The 25,490-nt window shown below is 44.9% G+C and overlaps 3 protein-coding genes across 16 annotated transcripts in view; 1 reads left to right on the top strand and 2 right to left on the bottom strand.

Moving 5' to 3' along the window:
* DDHD2 (DDHD domain containing 2) overlaps positions 1 to 3,175 on the top strand; it is a 26,269-nt gene extending 23,094 nt beyond the window's left edge. For 3 of the 5 annotated variants that reach the window (XM_039242546.1, XM_039242549.1, XM_039242550.1), the window contains 2 exons: positions 877 to 984; positions 1,419 to 3,175. In XM_039242546.1, the coding sequence (XP_039098477.1) occupies positions 877 to 958 (82 nt within the window). In that variant the 3' untranslated portion in view covers positions 959 to 984; positions 1,419 to 3,175. Of the gene's footprint in view, positions 1 to 876; positions 985 to 1,381 lie in introns of all 5 variants that reach the window. The other 2 variants (XM_039242548.1, XM_039242547.1) reach the window with 2 other exon arrangements.
* A 371-nt stretch (positions 3,176 to 3,546) lies between these two features.
* PLPP5 (phospholipid phosphatase 5) lies at positions 3,547 to 14,109 on the bottom strand. Of its 7 annotated transcripts, XM_039242552.1 has the most exons (8): positions 11,453 to 14,109; positions 9,577 to 9,645; positions 9,028 to 9,118; positions 8,532 to 8,595; positions 7,920 to 8,044; positions 7,083 to 7,253; positions 5,079 to 5,267; positions 3,551 to 4,984 (listed from the first exon to the last, which is right to left on the bottom strand). In XM_039242552.1, exons 1-7 carry the CDS (start codon positions 11,693 to 11,695, stop codon positions 5,107 to 5,109), a joined length of 924 nt encoding a protein of 307 aa, XP_039098483.1. In that variant the 5' UTR covers positions 11,696 to 14,109; the 3' UTR covers positions 3,551 to 4,984; positions 5,079 to 5,106. The 7 variants fall into 7 exon arrangements, with proteins under 7 accessions (XP_039098486.1, XP_039098489.1, XP_039098487.1 ...); XM_039242555.1 differs by lacking the exon at positions 11,453 to 14,109 and adding an exon at positions 9,812 to 9,964 and having other exon boundaries at positions 3,547 to 5,267; positions 9,537 to 9,645; XM_039242558.1 differs by having other exon boundaries at positions 3,548 to 5,267; positions 9,537 to 9,645; positions 11,453 to 11,584.
* Positions 14,110 to 14,448: 339 nt separating this feature from the next.
* Positions 14,449 to 25,490, bottom strand: part of NSD3 (nuclear receptor binding SET domain protein 3) — a 114,617-nt gene continuing 103,575 nt past the window's right edge. For 2 of the 4 annotated variants that reach the window (XM_039242540.1, XM_039242542.1), the window contains 5 exons: positions 20,794 to 20,910; positions 18,964 to 19,105; positions 17,813 to 17,919; positions 16,863 to 17,067; positions 14,449 to 16,440 (listed from right to left, as the gene is read on the bottom strand). In XM_039242540.1, the coding sequence (XP_039098471.1) occupies positions 16,199 to 16,440; positions 16,863 to 17,067; positions 17,813 to 17,919; positions 18,964 to 19,105; positions 20,794 to 20,910 (813 nt within the window). In that variant the 3' untranslated portion in view covers positions 14,449 to 16,198. Of the gene's footprint in view, positions 16,441 to 16,862; positions 17,068 to 17,812; positions 17,920 to 18,963; positions 19,106 to 20,793; positions 20,911 to 22,610; positions 23,129 to 25,490 lie in introns of those variants that run through there. The other 2 variants (XM_039242541.1, XM_039242544.1) reach the window with 2 other exon arrangements.

Here is a 25,490-nt window from a genome sequence, read left to right as displayed (position 1 = left end):
CTGAAACAGGCTCCAGGCTCTGAGCTGGCAGTCAGCACAGAGCCCGACGCGGGGCTCGAACCCACGAACCGCGAGATCATGACCTAAGCGAAAGTCGGACGCTTAACCGACTAAGCCACCCAGGCGCCCCGACCTCCCACCTATGTCTTAACCACTAGTTCCCGTCTTTTGTCACTCAGTGTTAGGAATTTCTCCTGCATCTTGCCCCAGCAATTACTTCTATCCATTTCATAAAGAAATTTGATTATAAATAATAACATCATGAAGGATTGCCTTAATCTATGCTGAACATTTATTTTGAGATAGAGAAAGAACATTTCCCCTGTGTCAGCAGGGGAGGGACAGAGAGAGGGAAAGAGAGAATCCCAAGCAGGCTCCATGCTTCAGCACAGATCCTGATGCGGGGCTTGATCTCACTACCCTAGGATCATGACTTGAGCTAAAATCCAGAGTCGGAGGCTCAAACCGATGGAGTCACCCAGGCACCCCAACTTATTGTATAACTGGAAGTTAGTACGTCTTAATCCCCTTCACCTATTTGCCCCCACCCATCTCCCTTCTGGCAACTACATTTGTTCTCTATATTTAAGAGTCTGGTTTTTAATTTGTATTTTAGATTCCACATATAAGTGAGATTATATGGTATCTCTGTCTGGCTCATTTCATTTAGCAACCTCTATGTCCATTTGTTTTGTTGGAAAAGGCAAGATTTCATTATTTTTTATGGCTGAGTAACAAATATCTCACTGTAAAATGAACTTTTTGTAAAAAATGAACTTGCACGGTGATTGTGTAGATTAAATGAGGTAGTATATGTAAAGCATCTTTATGAATGTTAGCTGCTGCTTTTTACAACATGAGTTTTTCTCTTTATAGGGAGTCTGAAGATACAGTATTACTGGTCCTCAAAGAAATCTACCGAACCCAGGGCGTCTTCCTTGATCAGCCTTTACAGTAAAAATCGACTATGTATGGCTACTTAATGTAAGTTTTTAAATGTCATGTATGCAGCATGGTTCCTACATATTAATGATGGGGAACAGTGTAGACTTGGGCTCTTTACAAATACACCTTCCTCTTGCCTGTCACCAAGATCTAGGTTATTACTCATTTTTAGAGGGGGCTCTGGTTAAAGTTCCTGGGGGAAAAGCACAATAGCCCTCTTAGAGAAAGGATAGTGTTTATTTACTTTTGCTGGTGATTTGGTCCAATAACACCTATCATTTTTAGGATCTGATCATCCTAATAGGATCTGATCATGGCAATAGTTAGAATTTTAATTATGAACAGCCCATCCTGAGATTTAAGTTACTCAGCCTTTTGGATGTGTAACAAGCAAGTTCATGTATCAGACTCTGGCATTCTGCCTGGTTGCTTCCAGCTGTGACTGCATCGTGACCTCTTTCCACTCTTCCTAGACGGACACTGAAGGATCCTTCCCCAGAAAATCCACCTGCTTGTTGCCGCGGTTTTCCTCTCCTCAGCCACGCCGTTTCCTGCATGTTGCCTGCCACTTACTACTGGGGTCTTTGGAAGATAATCCTTTTTGGAAATGAATGGAAAAGCAAAGGGCAGACCCTGTTGCTTTTTACCACTGGCTTCATATAAGCACTTGCCATTCTTCAGAGTAGGGCCTGTTTGCATCTTTAATTCTTCAGTGACAGGTGTACCCTTTATTGCTTATTCCTTGAGAGGGTAGAAAGTCTGTTTTGAGTTTGAATCATTTTGGCTTGGATAGACATTTTCTTAGGTTATCGCTTATCTTTAGAAAATGCTCTGGTTTGGAAACAGGCTCTGGAGATTCAGAAGGCATTTTGGGGTATGTGGTCTCATGGATGGTGTCTGCACTGGAAGGCTCCATGGGGGTGTAAAAGACTTGAGCAAATTCTTTGGAGTCCACTTTCCTTTCCTACAAGTACCGTGTAAAGGACCAAAATGTAGCTTAGAGTTACTGTTAAGTGTCCATAGCCGACAGTGGGTCAGAGGACTCATTGATGCTGTTCTTTGTTTTCACAGCTGTTGGCGTGCTCTCAGACACTAAAGTGGACAGCTTAGCTCTCACTAGGTGCATCTTTATAAAGCAAAGATGTTATGTATCCTAGACAAGTCCTTTTATACCATGTTTCAAATTAGGAGATTGTAGATGAAATCTGACTTAGTTTTCAGATAGTAAGTAGCTTCTTTCTTAAGTTGAGGGCAAAGTCATAAAGGCTGATGGACCTGGAAGCATACAGCCTTGACAGGCTGTTTTGGTAATAAATATCTTTCAGGAGTACATTTACAGTGAAGTAGAATTTGTGACAGGCAGCCACCATATCCACTTGGGTGAAGGTAGTATTGTGCGTCCTCTCTGAAAGCATTTTGTAAACGCCATTGCCTTCCTAGGAACCCAGCATCCAGAACGTGTATGAGAAGCCTCGTGGCACAGGCAGTGCTGGTTGGGCAGGTGGGTGTGGCCAGAGGGAAACGTTTATTATTCTGAAAGAAAAACCTGTGCCGGTAGGGGCCAAGGAACAGCTCTTGCAGTCAGCGTCAGAACACGCAAAGTGAGAGGTGCCTGGAGGATGACCTTTTCCAGGTACCTGCCCACCGCTGCGCTGTCTTGTCTTTCTCAGTGGTCACAGTTTGTCTTTGCAGTTTTCTTTGCGATAGTCCTTTACGCTCCTCACCGATTTCCATAGGCCTCTGTTTATAGAGTGGCACAGGCAGGCTCTCTGTGCTTTGTTTTCTTATAAAAGTTTTTTTTGCAAATGTATCATGGTATCCATTGCATCGGCCTGTGACATTCACTTAAGCCTTCCCTTCAAGTGCAACAGTCCTTGCCCCTTTCCAGAGAGAAAGAGGAAAAGGAAGTTAATCACTGTCACCCTAGAGATGGTAGAGGTGAGGCTGCAGTACGGGGTCAGTGCCGGGCCTTCCCTTGTCCATCTGCTTACAGCCTAATGCTGACTGACCGAGCCGCTCAGAAGCATCAGGTGTATGGAATACTTTTCTCTATAAACTGACTCTGAAGTAAGGGTTCTTGAGAGTTATGTAGCTTTAATTATATTTTAGAGGGGACGTTTTTGTCACATTGTCTTCAAATTTAAATTTATTCTTCATATTAGCAGAATAGATACTATTTAAGAGTAAACCAAAGGACAAGTAAGGAGGAGTCCCTGTAACCAAAGATGACCAGCATAGCCCCGGGATAGCTAGGCCGCCCCCCGGCCCCGCGCTTCCTGAGAAATGGTTCTTTCCTGATGGGGGCGGCAGCCGCACCTGAGCTTTAGGTCTTGTCGCCCCGCACCTGAGCTTTAGGTCTTGTCGCCCCACCTGTGGTAGCATCATGGCTGCGTGTCACACAGGATGAGAAGCTTGATTTAAACCCGTTAGTTGTGTATTATTTGCACTACTTCAGTCATATCATGTGCAGTCTCTTGACCAAGACTATTTTTAAATTGTAGAGTATCATTTTATACATATTCCCTGCTACAGAATTTGTATTGCTTATTTCAGCAAGAGATGGTCTGCATGGAAAAGATTAATAGCACTGATTAGCTTTCTAATATTTTGCACTTTTTGAAATGTTTGTTTTTTTACATGATTATATTTAGAAGTTTATGAAACACTGAAATAAAACCATATTGACCAGTTGCCTACTTTCACCTGGTTCATCCATTATATAGAAAATCAATACAATAACCATTTTCTCCCCATATATATTACTAAAGCAAATTTTAAAAATGTTTGGGCAAAGAACTAATATTTAAGTTCTTTTCCCTGGACTGGTGTTTTTGTTAGGCGGCTGTCGTGAAGCGTGGGGAGTACAAAGTAAATACGGAGACTGTTCTTCAGTAATACAGGTGTCAGCCTCTATTGCCAACAGTTGTGTCACTCATGTCAGACGGGGAATCCAGGGTTTTACTGTGGAAATGTTGTGGCTCTCAAGTGGTGTTAAGTACCTAAAACACCCACAGTAACCATTTTCTTTGAATATCGCATTTATTGAAGGAAAAAGATACACTGAATATGTAGAAAGAAGTATGTAAGCCAAGGTCATATTGGAAGTATGATCGGAAAGAAAAAGGTACTTGTAGGTCCTAGAGTGTCAGTTCTCATGACCTTCTGTAAAATTGCTCCTTAAATCCCATTATGAAGAAGGGACAGAAAAAGTTCATTTTTCCTCTAGAAAATGACATCCGTAATTTTTCTTTCCTGCCTTAGCCAGTTGGCAGAGTTGATGTCTTTGGACAGGTCTTTAATCGTGCGTGGACGGAAAGAAACTAGTGAGCCGAGTTTAGGAGTATGTTTCTGTACTAGCAGCTGATGGTGGCTTCCGCCTCACTTGTCCTTACCGTTTTTTAAAACTGTTTATTTTGTAATTCAATAAGTAATTTATGCCCTGGTAGTGCATGGTGCAAATGGACAGCAATATTTGACTAGACTCAGCTAAGATACATGTGTAGGAAGGTAAAATAGCCAGAATTGGACATTTTCCTATTTAAGGCTTGATGGAGTTCTCACTGGAGAAGGTAAACTAAAATAATTTAGTTGGTCATGCCCTGGACTTTGAGCTATGGAAATTCATCTCTAGCTTCTAGGATACTTAAAGGCTTCTGTGTAAGTTTTTTGTTTTGTTTTGTTTTAAATTTTAGAGTGTGCGTTGAGCAGGGGAGAGCGGGCAAAGGGAGAGATGCTTAAGCAGGCTCCATGCTCAGCCTGACGTGGGGCTCAGTCCCACAACCCTGAAATCATGACCTGAGCGAAAATCTGGTTGGACCCTCAACCAACTGAGCCACCCAGGCGGCCCTTGTAAAGGTTTCTTTGTGAAAGATCCTTCCAAGAATGGCATTTAAATGAGATGTAAAATGCTGTAGACAGTGGGATACCAGCTGGTGGACTACTGTATGGTCTTCTTACCAGAATGTGTGGCACAGAGCAGTGAAAAACAACCTTGAGCTTCAACTCCATGATAAATCCATGTGAGCCAAACTGCATAAACCTACGGAGGCAGAATGAAGTGCTGATGTCCTCACTCATACCTCATAAGAGGGCAGAAGTTCAAATTCTTGGGCAGTTATGAAGAGCTGATTCACCTAATCTCCACTGAGGAAGTTCCAACTTCTAAATACTAAAATGACCAGGATCACCAGGCTTCTGTGCAGCAGGAAGTACAAGTCTGTCCTGAAATGGTTTATGGCATTCTGTGTCAGTCAGCGGAGGATAATACTGCCTGTAGCAGACGTAGGCGAATGTCAGGCCAATCATGGATCCCACCAGTACATCTGAAAGAGAAGAGATAAGGTCTTCTCTTACTATGAGGTCTCTTATATTAGACTCGTAAATTGTGTTAAAACATCACGCCATGCTGGCATACTGATACCGCGGGTTCAATTCTATTTAAAAACAATTTTTTATTTTTATGAGAGAGAGAGGCAGAGCATGAGTATGTGAGGGAGCAGAGCGAGAGAGGGACACAGAATCCGAAGCAGGCTCCAGGCTCTGAGCTGTCCTTACAGAGCCTGACATGGGGCTCGAACCCACAAACTGTGAAATCATGACCTGAGCCAAAGTCAGACGCCTAGCTGAGCCACCCAGGCAACCCCAACAGGTTCAATGTTAGATCACTGCAGTAAAAGGATTATCTCAATAAAGCAAGTCATATGAATTTTTTGGTTTCCCAGTGCAAAATGAGTTATGCTAACACTGTGCCGTAGTCCATTAAGTGTGCAATATAGCATTACGTCTAAAAAAAAAAGTATATACCTTACTTAAAAAATACTTTATTGCTAAAAAATGCTAACCATCATCTGAGCTTTCAGCAAGTCATAATCACTGATCGCAGGGCACCATAACAAATACAGTAATAATGAAAAAATTTGAAATATTTAAGAATTCCCAAAACGAGACCAAGAAAACAAGAAGTGAGCAAATGCTGTGGAAAAATGGCGCCCACAGACCCGCTTAGCGCAGCATTGCCACCGACCTTCAGTTTGCACAAGATGTAATTATCTGTAAAGTGCAATAAAATGAGGTGCGTCTGTAGAGAGACCTTGGCCCTTCAACTTCCTCTGCTTGTTTGGGCTGCAAAAAAAATCTCAATTCCAGGTTTATGGCTTCTTTAGGCTTTCTCAGTTTTGTTACAGGAATAATAGGATTATCATCATCAGGTTCTTTTCTAAACCAAATCAAAACACATCTTTAGTTAAATAAGTGTAAATAAGCCTTTTTCCAAGTATACTTGATTAAATTTTTTTTTTTTTAAATATTTTTTTATTTATTTCTAGGGGAGAGAGAGAGACAGCGTGAGCAGGGGAGGGTCAGAGAGAGAGGGAGTCACAGACCGAAACAGGCTCCAGGCTCTGAGCTGGCAGCACAGAGCCCGACGCGGGGCTCGAACCCACGAACCGCGAGATCATGGCCCAAGCGAAAGTCGGACGCTTAACCGACTAAGCCACCCAGGGGCCCCCTAGATTAAATTTTTTAAAAATTCAGAATAACAAAGTTTCACTTAATGCTGTTAGCCCCTCTTTTTTTTTTTTAATGTTTTATTTATTTCTGAGAGAGGGAGGGAATTCTTTATTCTGAGAGAGGGAGGGAGAGACTTCGGGGAAATACTGTCAGGTTTTTTTTTTTTAATTAGGAGTTTTCTGTGAAGATATCCTATCATTTGGGTGTTTTACTATGTCATTCAACTTAAATTTCTTTGGTTTAACTACAATTTGATGTCTTGAATTTTACTTTAGTTTCTGAACAAAAACCTCATGACAGCAAACTTGATTGTTAAGACTCTAAGTAAATTGAGCTTTTGAGGTTTGTGGTAAAAAATTTCTTAAAGAAAGGTAAAAATTCTTAGTTCTGAACTTCTGATGCTTCAGAATAATGGGAAATTGAGGACTTTTCTCCTTAGAAGGAAACTGTGCTTTCCCATCCTCCATACAGCTGCATACACGTGCTCTTGGTTCAGAAACTGACCATCCCGTACTCCCTGGTTTTAATCGCTTAGCAGATACGTTCAGCGTCCCGTGTGCCAAGTGTTCGGTCGGGATCAAAGGGCAGGTGAAACGTGTGAGCTGCTGTGGCACGAAAACGTCGCTTACCTTGCCAGTGATGCTTATAGTCACAGGTGCGGGACAGGGCAATCACTGCTGCGAGGAGGAGAGGTGACAGAAAGGCACAGAACCTCCAAGACTTCCCACGGCCTTGTGGCGCGAAGCAGTGTAACTTCCCTGCCAGGTAGAAGGAAGCAAAGGCCAGACCAGCAAATGCAACTGGAAGAGGGAAAACCTATAAGTACGTGTCTTTTAAAGGAAACTCCGTCCCCCATCTGCACATAGGTGGCGAGGAGGCCTGCATGTTTTATCCTTGTTTGATACCCTTCTGGTATAGATCACTGATGATGGTGGAAGAGGAAACAAAAGGGAAAATGAAGGACTTTATTTTGTGTCCCAGAGTTAATAACATTTGTCCTGAGAATAGTTTATGGAATACTAACAACCGGGCAGGTTGTTCAACCTCTCAATGCCTTCGTTTCCTCACGTATAAGTGAGCATCATAAAAATAGTACTATTCACCTCATTGTGCTATTATGGTATCAGATGAGGCAAGAATCAAAAATGCTTTGCAAAGAACCTGACCCATAGTTGTCCTTCAGCAAAGGTTAGTTAATATTTATAACTAGTACAAGATCGCAGGATCTAGGCAAATACAATAATCCTAAAACGTCCCAAATCTCAGAAAGGTAAACCACTTCCTCTGTCCTCAGACATTTACCCTAATTTTTGAGGCTCAGGCTTGTGAAATCTTGGAGTTATTAAAGAACTGGGTAGGGTTCTCTAGTTTCTGGACAGAAGAACAAGACTAGTGAAAGGATCCCTCGGTTAAATTCAGTGACCCCCCCCTCCCAAAAGGCATACAAGTCCACGTGGTAATCGTACAGGAAGAATGTCCACTGGGGAAGCTCTTCCGGCCCTCATTCACCACGTCCTTGTCTCCTGTGCATGTCAAGTCAGAATGCGCCTGGCCGTCCGGGAAGCAGCGGTAGAAGAAGTCTGGGCGTGGCCTGGAAAAATAAGCATGATCTCAACACAGATCGCCTAACAGCCCAAGAAACTACTTTTTGGTTATTATCAGACATCCGTAATCCTGTTTCGGTCAAATGGTGTCCAAGCAAAATAATGGAAGTGGATTAGGACAGTCACCATTAAAAGAGAAGCATTATTTGCAGGGTCAGCATTTAAATTGGGGTGTGGGGTGGGGCCGGCGGGAGCCGCTCCAGCATGTGATGAATCTTTAGGGCAAAGAGCAAGTCACACTCCAGCTTCAGCATGTGCTCTAGAGGACATAGGCCCTGCTGCGCTGTTGGGGGAAATGCTGTTCAGGGCAGCGAGGGGCCCCAGTGTCACCTGCAGGACAACCACAGGGAACGCAGAAAAGCACGTAACAGGAGGAGGAGGAGAGGATGAGGAGAAAGACGGGTGGTGCGGCCACGAGCCACCTCCTGCTGGGGCGCAGGCCTGAGGCACCTGGCACCGACTCGGCTCACTCACCTGCCCACTATCAGTTTTATTGTGTTGGTAAAGACGCCGTTCAGAGCCAGGGCAAGGCTGGCAGCTGGAAAGCAAAGAAACTTACTGTTGGTGCTTTCTGCCTATGAGGCACGGTCACTGCCTTCTAAGAGAGCGGCCACATCTTTCGGAGACAGGATGGGTCAGGCTCCATCCAGAGCGGAGCGTGAAAATAATTCTAGCTCTTAAGGTGTCGCCGAGAGAGAACTTCCGGACTAGGCCGAAGGCGTTTCTGGGGTACACATTATCCAGTGCAGTTAGGCACTGCTAGGAGGTTAACTAGGTTCTTAGAGTGCTAGTTTTCGGTGTCATGGGTGACAGCACGGGTACAGGGGAGACAGGATGACTTTAGGAACACAGAGCTCGGTGGCCTCCACCCGCTGAGATCACACCTCCAGTGGCGGGAGCCCACAAGTCCTGCCTTCTCGTTCGAGCACCAAGGAGATAACCCAGCCAGAGACCGAGGGCTCATTCTTACCCAGACAGGCCTGTCTGCTGTCTGTCCTGTCTGCCTTCTCGAGACACCTGGCCAGGAGGATCAGAGATAGCGGGCAAAGAAATGCAATGACCTGAACCAGAACATGGCAGAGGTTAAAAAACCAATCTAAACCCCATGTAACACCCCACTAGTCGTTAAAGGAGCTCCTACAGGGCAGAGGGGTGGTAGGGACAGCAGAGCTCATGCGTCAGAGTTCACCGTTCGCGTTAACATAAGCAGCGCCAGTGTCTGCGGCAGCTCTACCAGCGCGTGGCACCGCGGTCACCCACTAAGCTCACAGAACATGGTCCTGGAGCCAAAACGGACATCTTGCTCTCCAAATGTGGATCAGAAGCAAACAATTTTTAGCACATCATCATGGTGGAGGCGGGGGGCGATAAGTTCCCCACGAAGATCACTTTGGAGCCAAAATGACCACCTCCTGCTTCCTGGCCTTAAGCTCAGTAGTAAGTACTAAGGGTCAGAAGGAAGGCTAGTTCTCCACGCACAAACATGGGCTTGGTAGGGAAATACTCTGCTTCCACATACGGATTCCGGTAAAGCCACATCTCCTCTGGTTGGATCAGCCGCTGGAAGGGAGGGAGGAGCTCTGTTACCCTAAAGGAGAAACAAAAATGTGCAGAGCCGGCCCCCGTGTTTGCTGGGACGGCAGCTGCCGGGGCTTCCCACCTCGACCCGCGGGCGGCGCTCGGGGAGCCCCAGGCCGAGGCGGGGACCGGCCGGCCGCCCCGTCTGGCGTGGGGTCCGATCTCAGGACGCTTACAGGAAGGCCGCGAACAGGGTGATCCGCACGCCCAGCTCGGCCCCGAGGGCCGCCGCCGCCGCCGCCGCCTTCCCCATCCTGCCGCTTGGCCCCGGACAGACGCTGCGCTGACGTGGCAGCCGCTGCGGCGGCGCCAGGCGCGCGCCCGCCCCCCCGGAGGCCGGGCCTCGGCTGCTCTGGGCTCTGGGCTCAGGCTGGCAGGCGCCGGGGCCACTGCGCGCGCGGAAGGCAGTCCCCGCCCCTGCCGGGCGGGTCGCGATCCCGGGAGCCGGAGGGGCGGCCCCGCGCCGTTGAGAGCAGCGCCTCGCAAAGGGAGTGAGGGGCAAAGCGGGGCCGTTCTAGGGCTCGTGGGCAGTGAGCTGGCAAGCGGGGCTCCGCCAGGCAGCACGTCTCCGTGGAGTCTGAGAAATCAACTGGATGAGAGGGATGCACACCTCCCCGTGGCGACCTTCGCCCACCAGGCGGTGCCTCGATATTCTACCGCGCCTAGCGAGCGGGGAGCGACCATCTCCAGGGACCTCCCGGCTGTGAAAACGAAACCAAATCCCACGTACTCGGCTCCAGGTTTATCCGCAGCGCAGTGGCGGGGGCATCCCGAAGGGCGCAGCGGTGCCGCGGCCTCACATCGTGGGTCACTCAGCCCCGCGCCCAGTCCCCTCCCTCCCATTGATACCCCTTGTCCAGCAGCTGTGGCAAGAAATGACAGGCAGTGAACAAGTCCGCAAGTTGATTTGGACCATACAGGACAATTTATTGAAGTCAATCTCAAGCAAAATCTGAAATCAGTGGAATGTCATTAAGAACCTTTCCAAATTAATCCTCACGGAAGCAAAAAACACATCTGAATTCCAAAGTAGTTGTAAAATAAAAAAAGGCAACATCTCAGTAAATATAATGTACAAAAATTTATGTTCCTACCAGCACACACAGTAGTAAGAAGCTTAAAATTACAGGCAATCCTAAATGTACTATAACTAGTCACCAGTAAGCTATCTATATACAGGTTAACCACGCTTTACACGTTTCACACTATGCAGTAAAACATAGGCCGATCAACAAAACCCCCAAAACATAGATCTTGAAGTCTATGTGGCAACATCAAGTCATTATACAGTAATGCCCTAGTGGAACACCCCCAGGGAAAATGAACACTACTCCCTTAGTGTCAAGAGCTGCTAGCCAAGTCACAGACACTCAAGAGAGGTCAACTTTAGTGAATATTGATGCTCTGTTATTAAAGACTCAAGTCTCAAGTGATTTAGGCAAAATAACATTTCACAGGATCTACAAAGTTTATTACAGATAAACAAAGTACAGAAATAACCAATCTACAAAGGTCATTATCATAGATAAAGATCACAAGAAAATGAAAACAGAATCTGTAGGTATCTGTGTTTGTTGTGCAATATCACAAGTGGTTACAAATGAATTTCTCATCCTAATTCCAATTGTGCACACACCCTTGTATATAAAAAGGATCTAATTATTAGCCGGTTGTAATCCTCATGTAGCATCTTGGTCACCTGAGGCAACATGATTTTCTTTTTTGACACAGGGTATGTGACAGCAAAATGAGAGAAAAGTAAAACAGTAAATTTCATCCAGTCCACTCCCAAACTGACAAGAAGACCTTACAAATACCTTATGTCGGGGATCTGCTGGCGGCCGAGAGCCACCCGCTTGCGTTGTAGGTCTGTCTCGGAGGTCTGTCGCAGGCAGGGAGAGGGCGCGCTCGCACCTTTTTGTGCCAATCCGCAGATGCAGAAGGTCACGTAAGAAAACTAGAGGCTGAATAAAAGACTGTGGCAACTCCCTTTTCATTAAACATAATGGCCTTGCACGGCTACTGAAGCACAGGTAGCTCTCCTCCTCCTCCCCCTTCATATGTACGTGCCACAAGCACCTGAACTTGTCACCTAAGCAATGGACTGACGAGAAAAGAACGGAAATGTTTTTTGGAACACACAGATCACACCCTGCATGTCAGGAGTGCGACGTAAGTGCAAATTTTTGTTTTTTCCCTACACAGGCATGGATCTTAAAAGGAAAGAAGAGGTGCATGGGGACAGGGTTGACAGGATGACAAAATAAAGAACACACATAGGAAATAGTCATAAAATGCTGCTGGTATTTCATGCAAGAGCCTCTCCCTCGAATGCGCACAGGAAATCGGAGACGGGTGCTGTGGGCGCGCTCTCCCGGCTCAGGACTTCGCCTTACATCCGCGGTAAAGAGAAGAGACTATAGGCGGTTTGCTTTCAAAACAGTACACAAAACAATGCCTTCTACTTCATAAATTTAAAAATAACTGTAAAATAAGGGGAATCTGAAGAGTTTCAAGTACTTAAGAAACCTGAATTCAATGAGGCAGAGGCCTCAATGTTAAAGTGACTGCTTCGTACCTGCAGTAAACATGATCAGTCCCCGCCCTCACCCTAGTCCATCCCCTTTCTCTCCCCGTCCCTGCCCCGGGTAAAAGTCGCTAGATTTCAGTATATACAAATTTTCAACTTCTCAGCATTTGTTAATACATGGCAAAGCTGTCTAATTATATCCATCCCCCAGCTCATCTGACACTGGAAGGGAGTTCTACAGGTGACCCGGTGACAGGTAACCGGGGACCAATTCTAGGTGGCCCCGGGCTAAAGGAAATCACTTCACGTCTGCAACAACACGGCCGAATGACTCGGGGGTGGCCAGATGCATCAGCCTTGGAAGAAGGAAGTGGAATCTGCGTGGCCCAGCGACAAAGCAACTCCCCAGGGTCATTGTACCTCACGTAGAAGTACGTCAAATGCGAGCTTCCCGAGCCACCAGGCCTCCTGAGTCTGTCGGCCGCGGCGTGTGGCAGCACCGTGACATTAAGGTGAATGCTAAAGGAACAGCCCGGGACTTAAAATGAAGTGAAGGATGAGCCACGAATCCCAGGCAGTCCACAGACTCCTCCCTGCACAGCGGGCCTCCCTCCACACTGCAGGTCTGGGTCCGGCCCCGACCGGAACACAAACCACACAACTGGTCCAAAAGGAAACTCCTTCATCATGAACCACGAAAGAAACGTCTCCAACAGCCTGCCCTGTCTGAGAGTCCTTTACATGATTATCTCGGAATTTCAAGCCATTATTCACAAGCACGTTTCCAAATACTCTGTGAAAATGGCACATGGGAGCTGGAAGCAGCCACCCCCCATTATTATTATTTTTTTTTAAGACATGTTCCAGACTTGAACACACAGATAGCTCCAAGTTGCAATGATTCTAAAAGTCAGCCTATTCTATAGCTTCAGCCAGATCACTTCTGAGAATTAAGGTGGAGCAGGAACTTGGTAAAATAAAAATGAAAATAAAGCCCACCTCCCTCCTGACTCTCTCACCCTGATTAGATACAACGGAGTGAATCACTTCCTCCAGCTGCTTTGGCCTTCCAGGAATGAAGGGTCGGCCACCCCCTCTCAGCTCCGGGCAGCCCTCCTGACTCCCGTGTGACCGTGGTCCCGCCCCTTTCTGCACTGCACATGCCAGGAGGGCTTCCAGGATTTCCTCTGTAGTTATTACATCTGATTTCTGAAGCTTTATGCTGATGACCAAAAGTTTTACGTTCACTTCTTCTTCCAAAGAATTAACATGAGGCTAAAAAAAGATACCACCATTATCCCATGCTGTCATAAGTTATCTCATTTGTGGACAAGAATGAAAACCAACAGTCTATGCTCTGACCACACACACAGATTTAAAAGTGAGCAAATACCAAATTCTGACTGAGAGTGCGACTGTCTTTTGGAATATCTCACTGGCGGGGCACAGCGAGCACAGCGCTCTCCCTCTCTGCTTCCGTAGCTCAGAAATACATAAAAGGTCAGTGGAGACAGCACGGAGGTGTGAGGGGGGCTCCTTGGCACTGGTGGGACTGAAGCCGCTTCTCGGACCCTTAAAGAGCAGTCAAAGACTTCAGGGCTACTTTGTTTTTTACTGATTTCTGAAATGGCAGAACAATCCTATTAGGTACCCCCCTCCCAAACGATAAAAATCTCAGCAGAGCTGTTACAGATACTTGAACCAAATATGACACAATGAAGAAGCTGCAGGAAAATACTTACACCTAAGGTACGTGCAGTGCGGAGGGTGTGCCCTGGCTCACCGTGTAAAAGTCCTCAGATTTTACATAGCACTGAGTCCAAAACAAAGCAAGGAGAGAAGATTTCATGTTGGATACTGTTTCAACAAGTATCGAATATAATATTTTGAATGTTAAAAGAAATCCTTCATGTTAGTTTAAAAAAGCAAACATTTATCATATACACAGACACATATACATGTATGTATATATATATACATACACACACACAAAGTTTTAGTATGATAAAACCTAGATTTTCTTAAATTATTTTTTAAAAGCATATCAAACTATATAATTGATCAAGAGCAAAGTTTAGTGTTTTGGTGAAGCTGTACTTCGTGTTACTCATAGCAATTATATTTGGTAACATGTACAGCATTTTCCATTTCGCTCTTTCTTCTGGGACCGTATCTGATCAATAGAATTACTGGAGGCCCAAGAAGTCACTTCAGAATTAATTGCATTCTGGAATCAGGCAAATGGCAGTTTAGGAGCTTAGGTAAAGGAACTGTAGTGTGGTTTTTGTTTTGTTTTTTACAAGAGAAAATCCAGTACAATTACACATTTACATTTAAAAAAAGAGAGAGAGGCACAAAACAGCGTTTTTTTTTTCTTTTTTTCCAGAGAAGAACTCTAACTTGACAAGAAGGAAGGAACGCACATGACACAACTGAAGGAATGTGGCCGGGCATCTACCCTCCCAACCTTCACAAGGTTCCTAGAAACTTCTTGAGGGAAAATAAATGCTCCCAAGTACCAGCAAGTGTAAGCAGTCAAAATCCACAGAGAAAGTTATAGTTCATTCAAGCTAGCCCTAGACTTCTACTTAGCACAGCGTTACAACAATGTCTGACAGGACTAATTACTTCATAGCAGGAATACTGGAATCTACATGTTCCTAGGCATTGAATGCAACTGAGTTTTGCGGATGGACATCTTGGTACACTTGCAACTGTGAGATCCAAGCATCGCAACCAACAGATTTTGCTAATGCTGCTTTCTCGGGAGCTTCCCTAAGTGCTTCCCACAGTGAAGTGTGTTTGTGTGACTCTTGCCTACCCTGGAGAAGCACCTCACTTCCTCAATGGGGGCAATGTTGGTTACTAGATAATACTAAATAGAAATTGTTTACACAGAACTTGGGGCTGCCCCTTCCCCTTCTGCCCCCCCCAAATTAGGAACTAAACCAAAAAACCTACACAGCTACAACTCAGATTCATTTGTGTAGTTTCCACTAGGAAACGCGGCTGAGCGGCCGGCCAGCTGACAAAGGGAATATGTGACTGGGAAAAGGAAGCAGAGACAGGAGAGAAAAAGCCCTTAATTCTCTCCAAGCTGCACGAGGGGGCTCCACTACACTGAACAGAAAATGGTGCTTGTATGATCCAGCGTTTGGTCTGGGCCTCATTAGCTGCCTTTGTCAGTGTGTCAGGATGGGGGGTGGGGGTGGGGTGACCACTCTAATGATGCCTTCACGTCCACATAAACACACTTCATCAAAAATGTCTGCGTTCAATGGAAAACATTTCCAACTCAGAGAGCGCACCCCCTTCCAGTTTTCTCCAAAACCCAAAACCACATGACACACCTTTCTAGATATTTATCACCTCGTAAAGCCCACCTAGGTTAAGACCAGAGAGGTAAATCCACTGAGGCATTCTGTTTTCAAGAGGCCAGATTCGGTACTCCCATAAAGCCCTTCTCTGAGACTATGAAAGACATTTTGAAGGGAAAAAGAAGTCAGCCTCCCTACTGCTCAGCAAAGAGGTATTTGAAGATCATCAGAGCCTTTCCCAGAGGGCCTGCTCCAGCTCCTACGTGAGACACACACGTACACTGAATGGACTACCAGAACTATATTTCTCAAGATTAAAAAAAATAATAAATAAAGGAATGATGACTACTTTTGCTTTTTACACCCAAGGAACACATCCTAGGCTTTAAATTTATCTCATTGACAAACTTTCTCTTCCCAAAGCAAAGACATCTCTTTTTCCAGCTGCAAAGGCATTGAAGCACAATAAAAGGCAAGAAAAGACCAAGGGAATCTGGCCCGCACAGAAGAGGCCGAAAGCCGACAAACCCGAAACAGGCACCACCAAGTGCTCCCGCCCGCACCACCGCTCCCCATCGCACTTGAGTAAGGCAGCGCTGACGGCCTTGGTGCTAACCGCGGCCCAATCCTCTTCCACAATCGTCACCGATTCCCCTTTTTTTCTTTTCCTTTTTGTTATGTCAATAAAAAGAAAAAAATAAGAAATCACCACCCATTTATTCTTTCAGGTCTTCTCCATGATCCTGTGATTCCAATTTGCATTTGATCTTGCTCCAGTACTCGGCAGACACGGGCGATTGGGGGTCGTGCTCGGAGCAGCAGAGTCGGCCCTCCAGGGCCGAGGGAACCAGCGCCCCCTCTCGGTGGTCTTTACAGAACGAGCGTGGGCAGAACTCACAGAAGGAGACGGCGGCGCTGCCGCACTCCCCGCACTGGTGCCACGGACACTCCCACTTTCCTAGTGAGGGGCGGGGACAGGAAAAATCATCAGTGTCTGCCTAGATGACCAGTGAAAGATCTCCGTTCCCACCGTCTGTCCTGACTGGAGACTGAGTTCACCTGAGCACCACTCCAGACTTTAGCCAAACTTACGAGTGGAGTGGGTGCACCGCTGAGCACTGAGGCGTGCTGCCCCCCCCCCCCCCAACTTAACGCAGCAGGAGCGACTGCTCACCCAGGGTAACGGGGACTCAGAGACCAGCCCCACCGGCCCACGCCCACACCCTATTTGCAGGGGCATATTTTTCATAAGCATGCTTTGTGTCTGCCACTGTTGGCTGTTCTATTCAATCTCATCCATTCCACGGCTCCACTCAGGAGAGTGAAGTACCTCCTCGGTCCCCCGCGAGTCAGGGACAGGGTCTCAGGAGTCTAGCTTACCATATGGTGGCTGACTCAGGTTAAGGCATAAGAGGTGGTATGCTTTGGGACAGTCCTTTTTGTCACACATGACCAGCTCTCCACCATCTCCACACTGAAAACAGTAATCTTCATGCATCTGCTTTGGTTCTGCTTTGATTTTTCGCCTCTTCTGCTTTAACTTAGCATTTCTGGCCTTCTCTTCAGCGGTTGATGCACACGTCGGCTGGTAGGGAGAACGACCACAGTCACGGTGCGGGAAACTTCACACAGAACAGGAACTCCCACCACCCCACGTTCATTTAAGCGCTTTTAAATTCAGTTGTTCAATGACCTAAAAACCACTGGGAAGACTTACCCCATAACAGTATGAACATAAAAATATGGCTTCATTTTCACTACTTTTGAATAACGTGCTTTGTTTTTTAAATTGCAAGGATACTGAGACATAATTCATATACCATAGAATGGATCTTTTTTTTTTTTTTTTTGTCTATTTTTGAGAGAGAGCGAGTAAGCAGAGGAGGGGCAGACAGACAGAGGGACAGAGGATCTGAAGTGGGCTCTGAGCTGACAGCTGATACAGGGCTTGAACTCACAAACTGTGAGATCATGACCAGAGCTGAAGTCAGACACTTAACCGACTGAGCCACTCAGGCGCCCCAGAATACACCATTTTAAAGTGCCTCACTCAGTGGTTTTAAGTATGATGTGAATTTTTAAAAAGTTTTGAAAACGATATGGGTAACTTCAAGTACAATCAGAAATACAAACACATTTTCAGAACCTGACAGATCTTACTAGGATATGCCTCGTTAGAGAGTCTAAACTCTGGTTACCACAACAACGGTCCCTTGAACTAATCCAGGCACTCATTTGCCAGCATTTTCCTGAGATGGTCATATACTTCTCGAGCAGCCCCACTCCTCATTTCCCGCTGGCTTGGGGTGCTCGCTCCCCGCACGACTGACCTTCGGCCGCACTCCCAGAAAGCCGCTACAGTTCTCCGCTCCGCAGTGGCACTCTGTCCTGCCGTTGCCCAGACAATCCAGGTTATAATTAAATGTTAACTCCATCCCTAAAACAAGAGAAATAATTATTCATACTCAAGTCATGGGGAGGAGAAATGCTGCCACAGACATGCTCAAGAGAGCTATAACTCTGACATGAAGGCTTTTCCCTCACCCGCGTGTGTTCCACAGAAGATAGTGATGGGGAAAAACGATAGCGGAAAACACCCCCATCCACCAGTGATGACGGCAAAAACAGTCTATAGAAGTTGTCATATCCTTTGCATTGAAGTGGTCAAAATCCATGTAACAGAGACTAAGAATCTGAAATCTGTGCTCAAGACAAATAGGTTCTGGTTCGGCTGCTTTCCTAAAGCTAATTTACACCAATTTCTGAATGAATAATAGGACCTTGGAATCATGGCGACCACACCATCTCCGGTGATTAATGCTTTGGGTTATGATCAGAAAAGAGTTCACCGTGAAGATTTACTATTCACACCAAAGACCCAGGAATTCGAACTGGGAGGTCCAAGCTTTCTCTTAGCTGGTCTTGACGAGCCCACGAGTTCCAGGAATGCCTTTAGTCTCTTCTAGCTACAGCTCTTCTCTTCTCACCCATTTTCCTACAAACCCGGCAGAGAAGAAACTAAGTTCTGCTGTTAAGATGGCTGGGTGGGCAAGGAAAAATGAAGCAGCAGGCTTCAGAAGCTTTTTACGTCTACTCTGAAACAGACCATCTTCCAACTAAAAAACAAACACCCCTCCCACCCCTTCCACCACCAAACAAGCCCAGACGTCAGTTGAAGTTAACATAGTATGTTAATACTTTGAAAAAGAAAACAAAAGCTTAAGCGTCTGGTTATACTGCACAGATGGCAAGAACTGGAAGTAATTCAGTAGGGTCATGGACCCAGAGAATTCTGTGACAGCCTCTCTGACAGAAAGGCTCTTGCTCAATTCCCTTTTGCAGGACACAGATTTTCACTTCTTAATGGCAGATAATAATTTCAAAGAGAATTCTATCTTATTAGAATAAATCCTTGAGCCTCAAACCCTGAAGGATGTCCTGCCCAGGGAGGGGGGCATGGGGAGTAAAGCTGGTTTTTTACCTGCAGGAATATCACAAAGCGCGAAAAGTCCAACTCGAACATCTCCATTTACTGTCCACTTTTGTGTTTCACAGTTTGGATTACAACTGTGGTTCATAAAGCGAGAATAGTTTCCTTTGGGGCCAGCATCAATTATACGGTCCTTCAGAAAGAAAAGAAATGAAAGGTGCCTTTAACATAAAAGCTAAGTACAAGCCTCTCTAAGAAACAGCCAACTTGGCCAAGAGCCACAGAGGGCAGCCTTTTGCCACCAGCCGATGGCTGACAAGTCCAACATCGTGTGCTCTCTGGGCCGTTGACTAAGTTCTTGACTTTACTTGATGACCTTCAAGTCAAAGCATTTAAGATAAATTAGAATTTAATTTTTTTTTTAAGTTTATTTCTAGACACAGACCACAGAATAATGCTATGCAGAAGATACGCTGGCCACAGGCTGAGGAAGGGCATTCTGTGATGCCAGAGCATGGAGATGGGTGAGCCGTGTGGGGGTGGGAACTACGGTTTTCTGCTGTCAGCCCCCGTTTCCTGCTCTGCTCAAGCAGTGAAACCACTATGGGGGCAAATGGAGAAGAGCGTAGGCCACAGAGAGGGAAGGAGGAAAAATGAAAGACTTGGTGTCTGAATGTAGACTTTTGAGATTTGATCGATGGAAGGGCTGTCATGTGGGATATACTCTTTAGTATTTATCTGTTCCTTCTGTTTTACTAACACTGACGTTCAGAATACAGTCAAAAGCTCAACATTCTGGCTCCTGAATTTGAACTCTGATAATCTGTCTAAACTTTGGAGGACGGGGCCTCCCCAGCATTGTCAAGATGGCTGGAGGGTCCCTGCCGGTGAGGGGAGGATGTGAAGGGCTACTCAGCAATCAGAAATAAACGGCGTTTTATGTTTATGAAAGTTGTAAAACTGTCAAACGATGACCTATCAGCTAACATAAGCTTTTTAACAAAAATTTTTTTAAGTTTATTTATTTTGAGAGAGACAGAGACAGTGTGAGTGGTGGAGAGAGAGAGGAGGCAGAGACAGAGAGAATCACAAGCAGACTTTGCACTGTCTGCGCAGAACCCGACCTGGGGTTTGAACTCACAAACCACGGGATCACAACCTGAGCCGAAACCAAAAGTCGGAAGCTTAACCGACTGAGCCACCCAGGTGCCCCTAGAATAAGCTTCCTCTTAGTGATTTCTAGTTCTGACTTTTAATGGTATTCTCTTGGTTTCAGGGATAGCCTAGAACACCAGAAACATGGGTACTAGTCTTTGCTCTTCACTCAACAGATCACTTGTCAAGGCTAGACCTCAGTTTCTCGTCCCTGCATGGCAGAGGGCTGCTGCAGACGTGAGGCGAGGACCGGACAGAACTTGCAGCAAAGGCGGCTTACAATCGCATGGATTAAACTGGCAGTTTTCCTGTCACCCTGCTTATGGCTGCATTCATTTGTCCTAACTCAGACATGAAGTTTCAGTACACAGAACAATTCGGAGTTAAAATTTTGGCTAAATCAGAACTTTAACCGTGCTCTAGAACTCAGCAGGACAGAGCTGACGGTCTCTGTCAGTGATGGAGAAACTGAGGGCTGGGTCCTTCCATGACCAGAAGAGCTGGGACCGATGGCCACGTATGTCTGCCCTGTCATGCAAGGCTCCACTAAGCAGCCACGGTGCGCACTGACGTAAGTAGCACACTGTGGTTGGTAGCATACTGGCTACTGCAAACCATTCTAATTCTCCTGGAAAAAAAATCAAATTAGAGGAAACGGACTTCAACCTAAGACCACGAAACAAAAACCAAGAATCCTTTTTTCTTACAAAAAAAAAGCAATTTTACCTTGGTAACAGTTAACATATAAAAATTAGTTACACTGTTCTCGTGGGCTCGCTTGATTCGCAATCTGCACTCTTCTTCATCAATTAATTCGCCAACATATTCATTTACAAATTCACCCTGCAGAGAAGCACGTAACAAGTAAGTGTAAAGCCAGTGTGTTCTATTTGAAAGCATTCTTTAACCCCGTATGTGTAATCTGAGAGAAGTAACCAGAAAGACTGCTGGAAGTACAACTGTAATCTTATAAACAAGTGGTAGTTGTCATTCATTGGCATTCAGGTGGCACCTTTGCTTACATACTGCGTATATTTTCTCCATATGTGAACTCTTTTTATAAGAAAACACAATTCCTTACCATCTTTGTTGCATATATTTTACCATATCTGTCTAGTTCCTTCTTTTTATCCTATTCTATTCTGTTCTAATTGACATTATTTCTAACTTAAGATGTTTGGCAGATTGACCAATGGAACCATCTGAGCTTAAAGTTTTCTTTGTTGGAAGGTGTTTTTTTTTAATGTTTGCTTATTTTTGAGAGAGAGAGAGAGACAGCGAAAGCGAGCATGAAAGAGTGAGACACAGAACTCGAAACAGGTTCCAGGCAGTGAACCGTCAGCACAGAGCCTGACACAGGGCTCAAACCTACGAACTGTGAGATCATGACCCTAGCTAAAGTGGGATGCTTAACTGACTGAGCCACCCAGGCGCCCCTGTTAGGTGTTTAATGATGGTTTCAATTTCTTTAATAGTTTATAGAACTATTCATATTTTCTATTTATTTTTGTGGGAGTTGTGGTAATTACACTTTTTAAAGAATCCATTCATGTAAATTTTCAAATCTGTTGGCAAAAATGTAGTGATACTTATTTTTTTTGTGAGTTCGGGCCTCATGCTGGATGTAGAGATTACTTAAAAATATAAAACCTTTAAAAAAAAACACTCAAAAAACACCCATTAACTGTGAATTCAATTGTGAATAAAAATAACCAAGTGAGAACTTTAAAAGTGCTAGAAATCTGTCCTTAAAGACTACAGCAAAAAGGTGAGGTGTAATTCAGTTTTCAATATATATTTTCTTAATTTTGTAGATAGAAATCACCTTGTGACAGGAAGTCCCTCGTTTGGCTCTGGCCCACATTTGCAGGGATCTGTTACGTGTGAAAGACGGGCTGTGTACAATCAAATTCCATATTCGGCCTTTGTCCCTCAATGTACCAAAAATCTTTTCCATGTTGCTACTAAGTCTTTATGATTTTGCTTTTCAGGGATGTGTACTTCCAGCTATTTTGTAAAAGAGCAATTGTCTTACACAATTCCTAAAGTGCTACTGGGCATAATAATCCTGACTGTATTTTCTTTTCTCTTGATTATATCAATTTAATGTATTAGAATACACTTTAAAATAAATGCAACTACTATTAAAAGATGTTAGGGACGCCTGGGTGGGCCAGTTCATTAAGCATCTGACTTCGGCTTAGGGCATGACATCACGGCTCGTGAGTTCAAACCCCACATAGGGCTCTTTGCTTTCAGTGGAGAGCCTGCCTGGGATCCTCTGTCTCCCTCTCTCTGCCCCTCCTCCCACCTCTCAAAAATAAATAAATAAACATTAAAAATTAATAAAAGATGTTAACATGATATTAAACTGGATACATTTCAGGAGAGCCCCTAAACCTCCCCTGAAGTCATAGGCAAAATTTGTATATATGATATGCATGGCATCGAAGTAACATCAAAAACTTTGCATTCTAGGAGCACCTGGCTGGCTCTTCAGTCAGAAGAGCATGTGACTCTTGATCTTGGGGTCATGAGTTTAAGCCTCATGTTGGGTGTAGAGATTTTTTAAAAAATAAAGTTTTGCATTCTATAATGACATTTTAAATGTCGATGACATTTGGCCAAGCAATCCAATCCATACATTTGATGCATCAGTGAAAATCCTGTTGGCTCTGCCTTCAAAATGTCAGCATCTACCCGCTTCTCTCGTGCTCACTACAAGCCTAGCAGTCCATGGCGCCGCCCTCTCTCTCCTGGGCAATAACGGTCTCGTCTCTGTTAGTCCTTCCACGTGATCATACATTTCACGGGCTACAGCCAGAGTTATTCTTCGGAAACACAAGGGTGGCACACACAGATGCGTAAGGTGGCCTCCACGATGCCTGTCTCCCAGCGCTCATGCCTGTGGTGTGATTCTCTCTCCTTGAGTGAGCAGGACCCACAACTTGCTTCTAACCAACAGAATACGGCAAAGATGACAGAATGTATGTGATTCTGGGAGTTTGTTATATCAGGACTTCAGCATCCTTCTTGCTGGAGTGTCTCTGTCCCTTGTTGGCTGTGAGGAAGCAAATAGCCATGTCGGGAAACCTCATTTGGCAAGGAATGGTGGGCAGCCTCTAGAGACTAATAGCAGCAAAACAACAAGAACAACAACCCGAAACAAAAACCGCCTGAAGCTCTCAGACCTACAGCTGCAAAGAGCAGAACAACAGCCAACAACATGTGCCAACAGCCATGCAAGCAGCACAGTACATCCTTCTCTAGTTGAGGCACAAGAATGGGAGCCCAGTCCTGGGAGGCGTCTTGACTGAAACCCTGTGAGACCCTAAGCAGAGGACCCAGTCAAGCACTGCCCAACTCCTGACCCCAGGCGAGCTGTGAGAAAATAAAATGTGTGTGACATCATAAGTTCCCAATGCAGTATTATTGTTAGGCAGCAACAGAAAATGAATACATCCCTTGAGATCAAGTCACTTCCCACTAACGACTTCCAGGAGTCTCCCTCCTGTGGTCTCTAAGGTCCCATAAGATCTGGCCCCGGGCTACCTCCTCTCCCATCTCCTACCTGCGCCCCTTCTCCTCTCCTGCAGGTGCACTAGCTCTCCTGCCGGCCCTGGAGCAGGCTAAGGCCTCTGTCTTTGCTCTTTCTTCAGTCTGAAATGCATGGCTTTTCTCCTCATTCTTCAGGTCAAATGGCACTCCTCAGCCTTCCTTAACCAAGTAATTTAAAATAACAATTCCTATCACCAGCCATCCCCTTCGACAGCATTATTTTTCTTTGTAGCATTTTAGTGGTACTTAGCATTACATATCTGTTTATTACCTGTCTCTAGCAGGTGTCTTGTTCACTACTATTTTTCCAAATGCCTAGAGTAGTACCTGGCACACAGAAGAAGCTTCACAAACATGTGCTTAGTGAATGAGTTTCACTTCAAGTGACCTAACCTATAGAAATGGGTGCATGAAGGCAGATGATCGAGAATGTTCGTTACAGAATTAAATATACATATATATAAATTTATTGGAAAATAGGCTAAATAAGCTATGGTACATTTTAGTATAGAATACAATGGGAATGTTAAAAAAGAATGAGGAGAAATCTATATGGGTTGTCAGTAAGGGGTATTTATGATATATTAACTGGGATAAAATAAAATGTACGATATTTGCTTTTAAAAACCCTATAAGTATAGAATATAGGACTCTGCATTTGTATACATAAAAGGCTACATGACAACCTATTAACAATGGTCATCTCTGGTAAGGAGACAAGGAGTTGACAAGATGAAGGAATTTCACTCTTCTCTTTTTTGTATTGTTTGATTCTCTTTCCTACAGTGCTTTTTACTTACAAAGCTTATTTTTTTTTACAGGTAGAAAAATATCAAGAGTAATTTTAATTCCCACTATGTCCACCCCTCTCAGTGTGAGTCTCCCTGCACACTCGCTACTGGCTCTGGGCAAGCAGCGGGAGGGGTGGAAGTGAGGCCCAGCCAGGGGCCTTGTTTGAAAACGCACACTATTCAGGCTTGTCCCTAGATATTTCAGTAGAACACTGTTTTTGATTAGGATTTGCTGGTGATTTTTATTCTCGAGTTATTTGCATTTAAAAATTTTTCTTCAAAGAGACTGCTTGGAAAAAGTGCCTCAAAGTATAAAAATGAAGATATTTTATTAAGGTTTATTTGTTTTGAGAGAGAGAGAGTGTGTGTGTGTGTGTGTGCACGAGCAGAGAAGGGTCAGAGAGAGCAGGAGAGAGAAAGAATCCCAAGCAGGTTCTGCACTGTCAGGGTGGAGCCCAACTCACGGCTTGAACCCATGAACCAAATCATGAGATTATGTCCTCAGATGAAATCAAGAGTCAGATGCTTAACGAACTGAGCCACCCAGGCACCCCAAGAATGAAGATAATTTATAGGAGTTAAAGATCTCAACTTCTGTCAGTTGCTTTTGCACATATGATCTAACTTGAGACTGGCAACAACCCTTTTAAGTGTGTAGGGCAAGGATTATGATACATACACTCAAGAGCAGAGGAAACTGAGGCTCAAGGAGGTTAGTGGCTTGGCCACATCCTCACGGCCAAGGAATTGTGACATTGGCGCAAAGTCTTGGGTTTGCTAGTTTCCATCCCAGTAATATTCTGACCTTTATACTCTTTTGACTTTACTAAGCCTTTTACATCTCTTTTGCTTAACAAGTCAAAAATATTTCAAATAGAAAATGACCAATGGGGGGCGTCTGGGTGGCTCAGTCTGGCTCTTGATCTTGGCTCAAGTCATGATCTCATTGTTATGAGATTGAGCCCTGTGTCAGGCTCGATGCTGAGTGTGGACCCTACCTGGGATATTCATTCTCATTCCCCCGCCCTCTCTCTCTCAAAATAAACTTTAAAAAAAAAAAAAAAAAAAAAAAAA

The sequence above is a fragment of the Hyaena hyaena genome, unplaced genomic scaffold, assembly GCF_003009895.1.
Source record: "Hyaena hyaena isolate Hyena2069 unplaced genomic scaffold, ASM300989v1 scaffold_215, whole genome shotgun sequence".
NCBI lineage: Eukaryota > Metazoa > Chordata > Mammalia > Carnivora > Hyaenidae > Hyaena > Hyaena hyaena.
The sequence above is the reverse complement of the archived record's forward strand: the minus strand, read 5'-3'. Positions and strand labels throughout refer to the sequence as shown.